The sequence below is a fragment of the Bemisia tabaci genome, chromosome 6 (genome assembly GCF_918797505.1).
Source record: "Bemisia tabaci chromosome 6, PGI_BMITA_v3".
Taxonomy (NCBI): domain Eukaryota; kingdom Metazoa; phylum Arthropoda; class Insecta; order Hemiptera; family Aleyrodidae; genus Bemisia; species Bemisia tabaci.
The window spans coordinates 22,813,609-22,827,914 of NC_092798.1; the positions used below are offsets into that span (position 1 = coordinate 22,813,609).

The 14,306-nt window shown below is 40.8% G+C and overlaps 1 protein-coding gene across 9 annotated transcripts in view; it reads left to right on the forward strand.

Moving 5' to 3' along the window:
* Positions 1-14,306, forward strand: part of LOC109042749 (homeobox protein prospero) — a 153,206-nt gene that overhangs the window by 128,343 nt on the left and 10,557 nt on the right. For 7 of the 9 annotated variants that reach the window (XM_019059686.2, XM_072301158.1, XM_072301156.1 and 4 more), the window contains one exon: positions 14,000-14,159. In XM_019059686.2, coding sequence (XP_018915231.2) covers positions 14,000-14,159 — 160 coding nt within the window. The remainder of the gene's footprint in view (positions 1-13,999; positions 14,160-14,306) is intronic. The other 2 variants (XM_072301155.1, XM_072301157.1) reach the window with 1 other exon arrangement.

Here is a 14,306-nt window from a genome sequence, read left to right on the forward strand (position 1 = left end):
CATTTAAACCTATGGAAAAGGATCGATAAACAGGGCGTTCGCAGCGAACACCTTAATAATCGATTCTTTACCATAGGTTTAAATGGCATAACAATCGATACATCGCCATTCACGCCACGCCACTGAAATGATGACTTACTAAACAACTTTTTAAGAATATACAGAAAAAAGTGCAAAAAGTACGCTCTGTTTCAGCCAGAAGAGCTTTTTGAAGTCCTGCTCAAAAACTCTCAGCGTCATCCTGTTTGCATTTTTTTTCTTCTTTCTAACCGCAAAACAAAGAGAACATTTTATCCTCAATACTAACACATATTCGATAGCAAAACTGCAGAAATGTGTATTTCGGTCAACGACGTTGCAGTGTGTTTTCTACATTGAAAACAACTGAACGTCATTTTTTTTTAAATTTCAGTGATTTTTCCTCATACTATGTCAGCTTTGAAAGACAACAGCCCGATTCGTAATCGATGAAATTTTTCGTTCTCAGCCGAGAAAAATCATAAAATCGAAAAAAAAATTTACCGATACCCCTCCCCCATAATGATTCTCGACGATCGTTTGAAAACGCCCCGACTCGACTGCTACAACTTTGACAATACGCAAGTTTCACGTGCCGGATCACTTCCGGGTTTCGCGGGAGCCTGCTCCTAGAATAATTCCTACTTTCATGCTGAAGTGCGCCTAGCTCCTGGTTCGAAAGTTGTGGTCTCGAGTTTACGTACTAATTTATTTAATGAGTGGCTTGCGCTCACAAGTGGTAAACTTTCAGACTTAATCTAGACGGGGCAATAAGAATCCGGACTACTTCTTTCTTCCTGTCCGCAACCTCAAGTTGCGAGCAAAAAGGAGAATAAACAAAATGAAAGGGGCGCGGGAGGGCGGGCAATCCAAAGCCCACCTGAATCGCTTAAAATTACTTATGTAGATTCTTGGTTTGTTTAATTAGTAGTTTTTCCCTCGTTCTCTTTCTCCGGTTCTCTCTCTCTCCGTTCGCGTCTAAGGGTCGCAGCCGAGGCGGTTTTTACCGTCACAATGTTGAGCGCACCGAGCGGCGTAAGAATAGTTTAAGGGGAAAAATTGGCGAGTGGCATTAAACGGGGTTTCAGAACTATGGAAGCGGCACGCATGAGCCTGTCGATTTCAGAGGGAACTCAAACGAATTTACGGTTCATGTGGGAAAGCTTTACGGCCGCTCCGCCTCCTTCTCTTCCTCCCGTCTCAAACTTTACTTCGAGTATGTTCTTTCATTTGTTCCCTCCCTCTGTCGAGGGTATGACTCTTAGCTCAAGTTTACATACATTTACAGTATCTTTTTTAAACCGCTTAAATTGGTAAAAAATTAAAAAATAAAAATAAAAGTCCAATATAAAACGTTGTACCTGTGAAAGAAAAATTGTCTATGAATTGATATAACTACAAAACGCGTTTTTCAACAAAAAAAAAATCATTGAGGGAGGCTGAAATATAGCTGTATCAAATTGAGAAGTATAATAAATCTTGTACCGCACCTTTATTCTACGAGGTTAATCACAAAATTTCTCGCGTGCAGTAATAATTGAACTCAATTTTGCAGTAGTAACCACTGATTTTGTTCCAAACATAATAGCACCTACCTAATGGGAGAACTAACGTAACAGATATTGTATCATAGAACTGAGCCCGAAATAGAGTTTTTTAATTGCAAAATGTAGTTCAATAATAAATTCAGGAAATAAGTATACTTCGGCTGTAATTAAGTTTGGGGACAGCCTCACACGGAACTTCATATAGCCGCATTTTACCAGAAAAAGTGATGCTCACACAATTTTTCCTTTTCATCTGGATCTTCGTCCAATCTGTATACGTTGGAGGAAAAAACAATTGTTCTGAAAATCCATAACATACAATGATCATTTTTCGACTCGTCAATCCTCCTCAAAATTGAAATCATTGTTTGGTCTATTTTAAAATAATTGGAAATTTGGAATTTTAGCGACTGGGATGTCACTTATTAGGTACCTCATTACAACATCGCGAAAATGACGATTTAAACTTACACTAAGTCTCTATCTTGACTTGATGGTCAAATGTACCTTAGCCTTGCAACCCTTCATTACGTGTAGGAATTTAGGATGCTCCCTGGAGAAAACAAGTGCGTTGAGGGCAAAAGGTGCATGCGCTAAGTGCACTGCTTTTTCCTTTCACCCTGTTTAAAAGCTTTGTGAAAAAGTTAGTTGTTATTGTCTAACTTTATAATTAATCTACCCGCGCTTTTCTCTGACTTCATTCCCTCTCCTCTCTATACGTCGTACAACTTCCTGAGTCGATATTTTTCACCTTACATTAAACATGCATCATTTTTCTTCTTCTCTTTTTTCCCTGAAACAATTACGAATCGTACAACCGAGTTTGAAGCGGAGGTAAACGGTTTAGTTTTTCAATTCTGAGCTCACTTCTCCGAGGAGGAAACTTTCAGTGGCGTGGCGTATTTTGCAATGTATCGACTGATCTGCCATTTAAACCTGTGGCGAAGGATCGATATACAGGTTGTTCGCAGCGAACACCTTGATAATCGATTCTTTACCATCGCTTCAAATGGGGAAATATCGATAATCGATCATTCACGCCTCGCCACTGGAAACTTTGTAAATGCACAGAGCATGAAGCTCCGGTACTACGGTAATTGCATTCGTGCAAATGTACGTACATTAAAAATCTTTCATAATTTTCCTGTCAAAGTATCGACAGTGAGTCGGTTTCAGTAGAATCAAGTATGGTGCAAGTGAAGGAACTGAGAGATTATCTCATTCATGATTTCGTGGATGAAATGACGAACTCGATCTGAGCTATATCATCGGTCATTTTTTTCGCGTCGGCACTGAAAACTCATCAGGAACGATATCAAAGATGCCAGAACGACGTCTATCAAAAGGGACCTACTTTTTTCTCAGAATCAAGCCATGAACTGTATCGTTCTCTACACACATGCCATAGGATCTTTCATAACTGCAGCTGTACCCTCGGTTTTCTCACGATTAGCGCTGTACTTGGTATTTCGACCTTGTGATATTGGTCATCCATAATTTCGATGACTTCTGTCGAATTATGCTTATCTGCGATTGCGGCGTTGCAAATCTCAGCCTGAGTTTTATTTTTTTTTCTTTGAAAAAAACCAACCAACAGATTTTCCTTCAATATATTCCTTCGATTACTCGAAAATATTCTGAGAAAACTTCAAAGAGATATTTTGATTACTCTTCTATTGAAAAAACAAAACATACGAAGAAGTTATTAAACGTTACGATAGAAATGCGCATTTTTCGACCTCAGCCATCCATATGTACTGTTCTTTTGAGGATAAAGAACTTGTCCTCCTATAACTATTGATTCCTGGCTCGCTCCAAAAATTTTATGGCTTAAAATTTCGCATGATTCGGCGGTACGAGAGGAAAAAGTTTCGATTACCTTAGGGGTGGGGAGGGGGGGGGGGAGCTCAACTGATGGATTGACCTATTTCTCTATGCAATCCCAAAGTGCCTCGGAACGATTTTAGAGCATATCACAAAAATGTTTTCCAGAAAACGGTCGTATCCAGAACCATGAGTCGGATTCTCTCATGGCAAGTACGCAATGCCAATTTTAACAGAATCCGGCTCTCGCGGTTGGTGTGAGCCAAAATCCCAGACTGCAGAATAAGAGAGCTCGCGGCGGAGATGATTTTTTTAATGAGCACTTGCACGAGACACGTAATAACATATGCCCCGAATATCTGACTCTGAAAGCTCTCGAACCGAAGGCGGAAGGAGCGGAAACCGAGCCGGCTCGGAAAAGCGAGGGAATATTTGCATTCATGCCCGTGTCATCAACTCATCTTCATGCTAGGATTCACCTCCGAAGACCACTTACAGCCGCTCGTCAATACCTACTTAAAGCGAATCGAGTCAATATGAAAATAAAACAGTGTATCAAAGAAAGCTCGGACGATCTTGACTGAGGAGTAACGAGGTACCCGCCGGGGTAATAGTGTAATGAGCATGAGCAGCCAGGTAATTAGCATCTTTTGATTGCGGAGGAGGGAAGCGTAAAACAAACGGGGACCTCATAATCTATTATCGGGACTTAGTTCACCGTGAATCGGTGCTGCCGCGTCATCCGCTTTTCCTGTTGAATCGGGTGTTTTTCACGGGGGTTGTGGCAGAGGAGGGTGATGCGAGAGGTCGGTGTCAGCACTCGAATCCGATGGCAGGGAAAAGACTCACTTTTTTCACACTATCTTGGTTGTCGATGGCAGTTACGATACGTAAGTGGTTGCTGCTAACACCGCCAGCTTGATCAGCCTTGTAGCGCCACCTCTCCGGCGTCAATGGAGGCAATGAATAGGCACACAAGCCTCGTTATTCTATCTCCGCTTTTTCTTCCTCGCTTTTTTCTATCGGCTCTCGATGAGAATGACGGAGTTGCCTCCCCTGCCAGACGCTCATCAAAGCCCCCCCAGTCCCTCGTTTCTGGGAAAATCCCATCGGCAATCCATGGAAGCTTGAAACCTTGTTTCTCCGATCAGATGATGCTCATTTCCTTCACTACTCATGCAGACTTTCAAATAGGGTACGCAATTATACTCATAGGCGGCATTAGGAGACTCGAGCGAAATTTTAGAGGGAACCTCTCATAGGTATTACTTTTTGGAAAAAAGTTTCTTGGATCCTGAGTCCGGACTCAAAAAATTTGACAAGAAAAAATACTCTTGATTCAATCGGATTATCGTTGATCATGAATTTTTCGTATTTGTGCATTGCTTGATCCAAGACTCTAAATTCAAGTGAATTTTCTTTTGATTCAAGAAAAAATTCGATTGAATCAAGAGTATTTATTGTTTTTGTTTTTTGGTCAATTTTTTTGAGAGTCTGACCTCGGGGTCCAAGAGACTTTTTTCTCCAGGGTATAGTATTCTAGCTAAAACTGAATTTTTCACGTAACTAGACTTTCGACCGGTTTGGCTCCATCCAAAAGTTCATCACGAACCTAAAGTTCATTGTGCCAGACCGAATTTGCACGACTGACATCTTTTTTCCATTTAAAGCAAGCGAGGAGGTCAGCTTCGCCCGTCATGGAATCTTCCTTGGTTATTGGAATTCGAACATTAGTAAAAGGTAACCCAGATTCGCTCCCAAACTTAGTATTCCTACGTCTTTGACGAATACATCACCCTTCTAGGTACGCGTTGATTGACGTAGTTGACGTCATCGGTCGCATGTAGTGCATATACTTCGGTCTCCTTCTTTTTCATGTATCGATCGATGATGCACACATTTGCGCTGGTCGATCCACGTGTATCACGGATGAAAGCCAAGGTGGAATGCACTTCTGTGATGAATGACGTATGTGATTCGACGCGTTTGCCGAAAGTGGTCCGGAAAAGTTCGGCGTAGGAGATTAATGTTCACACGGATCTGATTTTTTTATACCTACTTCGTAAGATTCTATCGCCAAAATCAGGCTACACTGGGCAAAAAAACACATTGGATCTACAGTCCAGACTCTTGAAAACATTGACAAGAAAAAATACTCTTGATTCAATCAGATTTTTGCGTAAATCAAAAGGAAATCCGCTCAAATTAAGAGGCTTGGTTCTTGATTTAAGCAAAAATTCGATTGAATCAAGAGTATTTTTTCTTGTCGATGTTTTTAAGAGTCTGAACTGTAGATCCAATGTGTTTTTTTTCCAGTGTATGCAATCTGGAAAAAATTTATAATTATGACCACAGATCTGGATTACGTCACAATTGGAATGCGTTCAGAAAGTCTTTGTTGCCATTCCAAAAATGGAGAATTTGTATGCACATTTTTTATCGCCTCATCTAAGAGTGCTTAAACAGCTGATTTGGCAGGACTTTTTACAGTTTTTTCTGGTATGGGAAAAAATACAAAAATAGACTTCAGCGAGAAAAATCATTGCAATAAGGAACTACAATCTCTGGCTCTTCGATAAAAGCACATCTCTGCATAGGGAAACCGATGATTCATATGTTGTTTCTAAAATGAGCCAGAAATGAGTGGTTCCTTCTTACAAAATGTATGGTCCGTATTATCATATCTTCTCCAATAATTGTTCAATTTATGAACGAAGGGTATCCTCGTGTTCAGCTCACTTAAGAGCTTCCCATTTAGCACGAAATTCATCAAATTTCTAACACCTGCAAATTCTCCATCGCGTTTAAGAACCACACTCCTCGATCGTTCATCGTTTCACATGATTCCCCCTCAAGGATTTTTGTACAATGTACACCCACCGATGACACTATCACTACTCATCGAGTAGGAAATCACATCTTTCCGAGTCGTATGGCTCATGAATGTCAGAGTCTGTTGTTACAGAAGTGCTATCCGCCGTGATCCGCAAAAAATTCGAAGGCTTAATGAGCGGAAAGCTTGATCTACTTCTCTTCGGGATCCATTAAACACGTCAGTCTTCTGGTTTGTCGCCCAAGCAATTGACGTGGGACCTTGCAAGGAGCCTAGAAAAACTCCCTTTTTTTCTCTTTTTCCCTGATGAACCTACATTAAGCGTATTCAAGGCTTCATGCCTGTGCTTTTGAGGCTAAAAAGTCGTTGCTCTCCACTCCGCAAATGCTCTCCGAAGAAAAGGGTCTTTCGTGGAGCTGAAAAAAAGTGAATACGCTAAAAGTGAAAATGCAAATGAGCTAAAAGAAATGTGGCCGTGCACGCAATTTAAGAGGAAAAAATCTTTCATTTATGACTCAAGATCCAACTTACTGCGCAAATGTCTCGGTGAGCTTCGGTTTAAATGGCACGTCTGATTGCATTGACGCTCGTCGGTAAGAACTAACGCAGCGTCTCGGTTTACCTGGAAACTTACGTACTTTACTCGCGTACTTTTGTAATCTTCGATTTTTTTTTTCATCACGAGAAGAATTTCATCGAAAGGATTTTAACTTGATCTGATGGACGAGAGTCTCGGAAGGTAAAGTTTAAAATTATTTTTATCGGAGGAGATCCGAGGAACCAATATGCATTCAGATGGTTTAAAATGTTCTCCGAGATATTATCTTCTCACAAAGAAAAAAAAATATATAAATAGAAAATAAAATAAAACAAAATAAAAATTAAAATCGCGATTGACAAATTTAGAATTGCTGTTAGGAGAGACATCCCTGAAAATAATTCAAACAGCTTAGTATAATTGAACCGATTACTTTCCAATTCACGTATGCGCCAATCTCTATTTTGGGAGTAGAGGGGTTGGTTTTTCTTTGTTTTCTCTGGTATAATCAATCGTATGTGATTTTAAAATATCCTTCTAAAGGAACGTACATTTTTTGAAATTAAAAGATTGTCAACAAAGCTAATAAAACGGGTTTTCTTGTTTTTCTCACACTCGCAAATTTGGCGCATGGCGCTTACGTGATTTGGGAAATAAATACTCGGTTCAATTATGCTCCTTCACTTCTAGGTAGGTCCTCATCTCCGACCGTTCGACATTTTGCGGTACATTTTGTCTGCGTCTGGTCTTGATGTGCTTTTTGCAGATTCTTGTGCGTTTTAAATTTAACAGACGCTCGTTAATAAACTATTATCCAACCGATGCGAGTGTGAAACGTTTACCGCACTTAGGAAGGAATCAACGCCTCAAAAAAAAATCGAATCAAGCGTTTTTCCTAAGACGTCACTCATTTGGCGAACACTGTAAAAATTAATCTTCAATTGAGAAGAAAAGAAAAAAACACTTTGCCCTTAATTAAAGCTAAATGTGATTGATGGGTGGCTTTCCGTCTTTTCTCTTGCAAGTCTCTATTGTTTTCCTCCTGCTCGGTGCACGCGTCATTTTAGCGATGTGAGAACCCGATGTTGCCATCGGTGTTGAGCGCTTTCGTCGCGGTTATGTGGGGAAATTCGAGGATTTTTCTTCGCGAATAGCAACGCTGATTAAATGAAACGGGCGCGTGCCCGCATGTTTTAAGGAATCACCCGAGCCCGGTTTCGCCAGAGGTAGAGGTAGTGAAAGGTGCTTACCCTTTCGTAACGTTACTTAGCGATGTTGCCAAGGACTCTGGAAAAAAAAAACACATTGGATCTGGAGTCTAGACTCTTGAAAACATTACCAAGAAAAAGGACTCTTGATTCAATCAGATTTAAGCTCAAATCAAAAGGAAATCCGCTCAAATTAAGAGGCTTGGTTCTTGATTTAAGCTTGAATCTGATTGAATTAAGAGTATTTTTTCTTGTCAATGTTTTCATGAGTCTGGACTCTAGATCCAATGTGTGGTTTTTTTTTTTTTTTTTTTTTTTTTTTTTTTTTTCACAGTGTGGACAGTCTCAGAAGCAAGCCATCAACAGGGAAGAACAAATTCGCCTCAAAACTTATCCCAGAAATGAGTCATTTGTTCAAATAAAATGTTGATGTCCTCCTACTTTGACCCGAACATGTGTAAAATAGCATATTGGATGATCACAAACGTCTCAATGAGCTTACAGAATTAGCACCCTTTCCTTAATTGTTCAGCTTTTTCACAAGGGAATCAACCCCATTTACTCTAGGAACCATAAAATATAGCTACTTCAAGTTTGAAATTTGGTGCGATAAGACCTCAAAAAGAGATAATTATAGAATAGACCGCGCAGCTGATATAATAACCGCTATGGCCTTAGATACCACTTTAAATTGCAAATCAGCCTTAAAACTATTTCAATTATCGCGAATTCAACGTAAAATTAATGATATGTAAAAAAATGGGTCAGTTTTTACTGTCGATTTCCATTCGTTTCGTTGCGAAGAAAGAATACGAATCTTTGTTGCTTTCTCTTCCAGTCATAGGATCTATTGTCCCAGTTCTATGAAAAAAGAAGTCGTAGAGCTTTTTACCATTTTCCTTTTTTTTGGTAATCATTACCGGAGAAAAGCAGGTTCTTTTCCTTGCTCCATCGCGCATCAGCTTAATGGATGTGTACGTGCGTTTTGCGATCGTGACTGCAGACTGAGAATGAGTAAACGAACTTTCGGACGAAATAATTCAGACAGCTTGAATATGATCATCAAGCCAGTGCGTGCAAGAAGAGTTCCTCAGAAGTCAATATTCTCACTGAATTTTCCCAGCCTGTGGTTTTTTCTGCGAGGTATATTCGTCACTCCAACAGCGATCCAGGAAAATGAAAAAACCGCTCCATCTTTTAATGATGAGGCTCAGTTTGGGGTTTCGTAAGTTTCTATCCTTCGAGCTGAACTTAGAGCTTCTTTTCTTCACAGAAAAGAATACGAGAGAGATCGTAGGCATCGTTGATAATCTTATTACATCGGCAATCGTATACCAATTCGTTAGGTTAATACTTTGTTGTTCTTAAGCTAGTTTGTTAGTTCGTTAGTTATCTTATTTATAGACATTCAGCATCCTGGGCTATTAACGTCTTTACAAAGAATTTGGAAGATAGATGTAATAAATATTCAAAAATTCGTAATAATCCGTCTCTGGTCTGATAGTGGCGCACAGTGGACCGCGTTAATGGGAGAGATCGGACGTGAAATTTTCGACTAATACTTCAAATTTTGACGTATATTTCGTCACATTTTAAATGTTGAAGAGTGCTTCTAGCAGAAAATTTCACGAGAAAAATGATGAAACCACTTTTAGAACCTTAAAGTTTTGTATAAACGGAGTTATAAGCGTTTAAAGTTTCCAAATTTTGTCCGTCCTCTCCTATTGACTCAATCCACTGTATGGCGTAGCCAAAAATTTTTCATAAGGGGCACTCGCCGATCAAAAATTTTCCAAGGAGGGTTTGAAGGTTCAAAGATAGGATAGTCCTAAAAATCATAAAAAATTAATTTTGGGGGGAAATTTTCCCCTGTTCAGTCATAAAAATTCTCGTTAAATATCAATATATTCGATGGACTGGAATTAAGGATTGTGGTTATCGCATTTTTTCCCGAGCATGTACAAAATAATAAATTGCGGGTATTATGGCAACTTCGAGGCAAGATCCGACCCCCATATCGAGAGACTAACCCACTCTTCGCCTTGTCGAGTTCTCGCGCTGTTTATCGGTCTTATTTTCCGGGGCTACTTTCACCGTGACCCTCTTTCCCATCATTTTCCACTTGTTTTTATGACTCAAGATATTTACATTTAACGCCTAGATTATATTGTTATTGAAGTGTGCCCGGATCTGTAATAAAACCCTCGGTCTCAGGGTCGAAAGTGAAATCGCGCAGTTTTGCACTGCAAATAATTTCATTTACATCTCTTTCAAAGAGGAAACTAAAATCCGATCAGTTGAAAGAAAGCGTTTCCACGGATCAGGATGTGCCTTTGGAAATTTAAAGACTATCTTGTGTGACACGGTGACACGCACTCAAAACTGAAAATGATAGAATTTCAACCCTTTTTTTTTTTCTTCTTTTGACAATTCCTCGACTCGAAGAGGAGCAAGAAAGTAAAAATTATTCATTCGAACTCAAATCTCCTTCCTTGTTCCCCTATACTCATAAGATTATCTTAAATTTGTCAATTTTTGAGAACGTGCTGAAAACAATAATAATAATAAAATTTCACGTAGTACCTATCCGTTCAGTGGCATGCAGAACAGCAAAACAGCACAGGGAAGTTTCATCTACTAGTTTCCTCCAGCATCTGTTCCAATTTTTTTCCTGCGTAGTTTAGTTACTTGGTGGAGCGTTGACTATGGATTTAGATGTTTCGTCTGAAATATTTCGCCGTTCCATTCATATTTACAGTGGAAGGTTCCTGAATCCGGCGTTCAGACGTAATGAATTACCCTCTGGTGCTTTTCCCACCTTTTGGGTGCTCTAGCCACTGCAAATTTATTTGAATTTTGTCTCGTGGAAGCCGCACTCCCGTAAATACCCAATGCATTTACAGCACGCATCCCAGCATGAGAATTTTCGGTCTCTTCTCCCCATTCAAAGATGAAAAATTTCTGAAAGTAGAAATTAGCATTTTGAATAAACCGCAGACTTCTTTTTCAACCGGCTCTCATGATTCGAACCGTGGACTTTGAGAGCACCTCTGAAGGGAAGTCTACAATATTATCATCTTGTAAATTCATCTGCAAGTTAATTACGCGGCTTTTGAAGCACATACGAGTAAGTCGACGTATAATAGCGACTGTCGAAGCGGGACTTTGAGCGTTAAAGCAACCATTAAGCTGCACACCTGGTGGTGAGAACTTTCGTATCGGAACAAAACGTTAAAAAGAGAACTGGCCCAGTGGAAGAACCGCCGAGCTAAGTAGGAACAAGGACATGAACCCAAGTGCGAACATGCTCGCGAAGCAACTGCATTCGAATGGAATCGTAAAATCCCCCGGACAAAAAGTCAGGGATGAAATGAATCCGTCCCATCTTTCAAGCATATTCTTAACGAACGTATGTAACAAGTAAACTAATTACTAGGAAATTAAACTTCCTTTCCGAGGTGGAGCCACTTAGTGTTACCGCGTTGATTCATTTCAAACGGGTCTAGCCCCCCTCCCCCTCCAGCGTCCCTTTTTTTCAAAACGGATGGAAACAGTCTCCACGGGTTACGGGACAGGGAAAAAAGCCACGTTAATTCGGTCTGAATTCAGTTAGCGGCTACGCCTGAGTGTTGTTTTGCATAAATTAATCAAAAATGAAAGATTTCGCTCAAAGGGCGCGGATTCTTTCAGGGCCGCGCGGTTTCCAGCCAGGGTTCCGATGCGTTTTTTCTCCTTAGCTTTTCTCCTTTCCGCGGCCGCGCTACGAAATTATCCGAGGTGAAATGAACGTGTTTGCGACACGCGCCGACCCGTACTCCGCCGTCATCGCAGCCGTGAAAGCTAATCTAAAATCTACTGAAACGCGAATGTTTTCGTTGCAAGCGCCAAGCATGGGCCATTGCCAGGTCTCCTCGTAAACCCCGTCGCTCACCGCGGGGGGATTCGAGGATTCGCGTTAAGTTTCGCGACAGCGCGAGCGGGGGTACGCGAAAAGGCGGGCGCGGCGGAAGGTGGCACTGGGCGATGGCGGCACCAGGAGCTAAAGCTGAGAGTGGAGCCATTTGTAAGCCGTTTGCCACTTTGAGCAGAGTAAGTTGCCTGTATTGTTCCCGGCCGACACCTTTTAATTAAAAAGTAGCAGGTTTTAATCAACCCCTGACTTAGCGTGTAATTATATTATCGCAGTTATGCCTATGATTTTCGGTTCGGGTCCGCCCGGGCGCCCCCGTGAAAAAGTCGGGCCTCGACCTCTCAATTAGAATCGTTCTCGAGAAGTGTCGTTCTAAATGCTTTAAGACTCGCGTGCGACAATGACGCGAGTACTTTTTGACGTTTCCGCAGCCTCGAGACCCATCTTTTTGTTGCTCCCATTGAGGTGTGCTGAATCGACGCGCCTTCCCGGAGTTCTCTCCCAAGTTCTAATTAACGAAGCTCATTCTTAGTAGAAAAGATACCGAGCAAGGGCAAGTGGTCTGTGGTGAAAATTATCATCCCCAACGCATATTGTGCGCAAAGAAGTCGCTCCGGGCCACTCCTGAATTATATTTCGCGCTCGACTTGAGCTACATCGTTTCTGCTGCCCTCTCGCTCCTCGGTTACTTAACTGAACTTTAATTAGAGCTTTCTCCTCTTTTTGGTTTCACTGGAAAAAAACACATTGGATCTAGAGTCCAGACTCTTGAAAACACCGACAAGAAAAAATACTCTTGATTCAATCAGATTTAAGCTGAAATCAAGAACCAAGCCTCTTAATTTGAGCGGATTTCCTTTTGATTTCAGCTTAAATCTGATTGAATCAAGAGCCCTTTTTCTTGTCAATGTTTTCAAGAGTCTGGACTCTAGGTCCAATGTGTGTGTTTTTTTTTTTTTTTCCAGTGTTCATTTTCTTTCGGTGGAAATCGTCTCTCCTCGACTTAGACAAATAAACGGTCAGATTCCACCGTCCTCATGTCCCTGCATGCTCCCACGCTCATAAAATCCTGCAAAAAACTGTCGGATAGAAAGTGGGATTGAAATAAGTTTGGCCTAGTTGTAAGTTCTAGAGAAAGGTAAAAGTTAGAGACGTTGACCAATAACTTTCTCCTCTCTCACTGGAAAAAAAAACACCTTGGATCTAGAGTCCAGACTCTTAAAAACATCGACAAGAAAAAATACTCTTGATTCAATCAGATTTAAGCTTGAATCAAGAACCAAGCCTCTTCATTTGAGCGGATTTCCTTTTGATTTCAGCTTAAATCTGATTGAATCAAGAGCCCTTTTTCTTGTCAATGTTTTCAAGAGTCTGGACTCTAGATCCAATGTGTGTTTTTTTTTCCAGTGTTCATTTTCTTTCGGTGGAAATCGTCTCTCCTCGACTTAAACAAATGAACGGTCAGGTTCCACCGTCCTCTCTCTCTCTGCATGCTCCCACGCTCATAAAAACCTGCAAAAAAATATTGGGAAGAAATTGGATTGAAATAAGTTTGGCCTAGTTGTAAGTTCTAGAGGAAGGTAAAAGTTAGAGACGTTGACCAATAACTTTCTCCTCTCTGAAGTAAAACTGCTCGGTCTTTCATGTGAACTTTTTGACTGAAGAAAGTGGGGAGAGCTGATCGTTACGCATATTTTTTCATCCACTGCGCCTTCATTTTGTGAAAATACCACAAGTTGTTCTCCGTGCGGCAATAGATATCGGTTTGAAATGTTCGCTTGCGCCGTTCACATGCGGCAGCGACTCGTGAAATATTTTGACCAGTTGTATTGCAATCCTAACAAAATGGATGATTATTTTCTCCATTGAGGTTCTTGCAAATCTTTGATTACAATAAGTAATGAATATATCAAATGCTTTTTCGTCTCTCAATTTCTCTCTGGAGACGGGAGTTCACTGCCATGCATAATGGGAACGCTGCTGGGTTCCCTTATTGGCAGAGTCTGGACATTTAATGTTTGGAACGTTTATGTATGATTTGACTGTCTTCATTGCGGTTATGTGTTTGAACGAATGTTGAAATGCTGATGCTGATACTTAATGTTTCGTTTGTTGAAACAGGGAATTTTACTACATTCAAATGGAGAAGTATGCGCGACAAGCAGTGAGCGAAGGTGTGAAGAACGCCGACGACTTGCACGTTAGCGGAGACTGTGAAATCTACAGGGTACTCAACCTCCACTACAACAGGAACAACCACATTGAGGTATGGGGTCTACAGGTGCGCTTTAATTAAGATTTCTTCCCTAGATCCATCCATGTGACCCTGTCCCGATCAATCAGTTGCCTACCTCAAAATATCCTATTCACTATGTGTCCTCAGAGCTGCGCTAAGTGAGCCCCAAAACTCAAAATCCAAACGAGATAT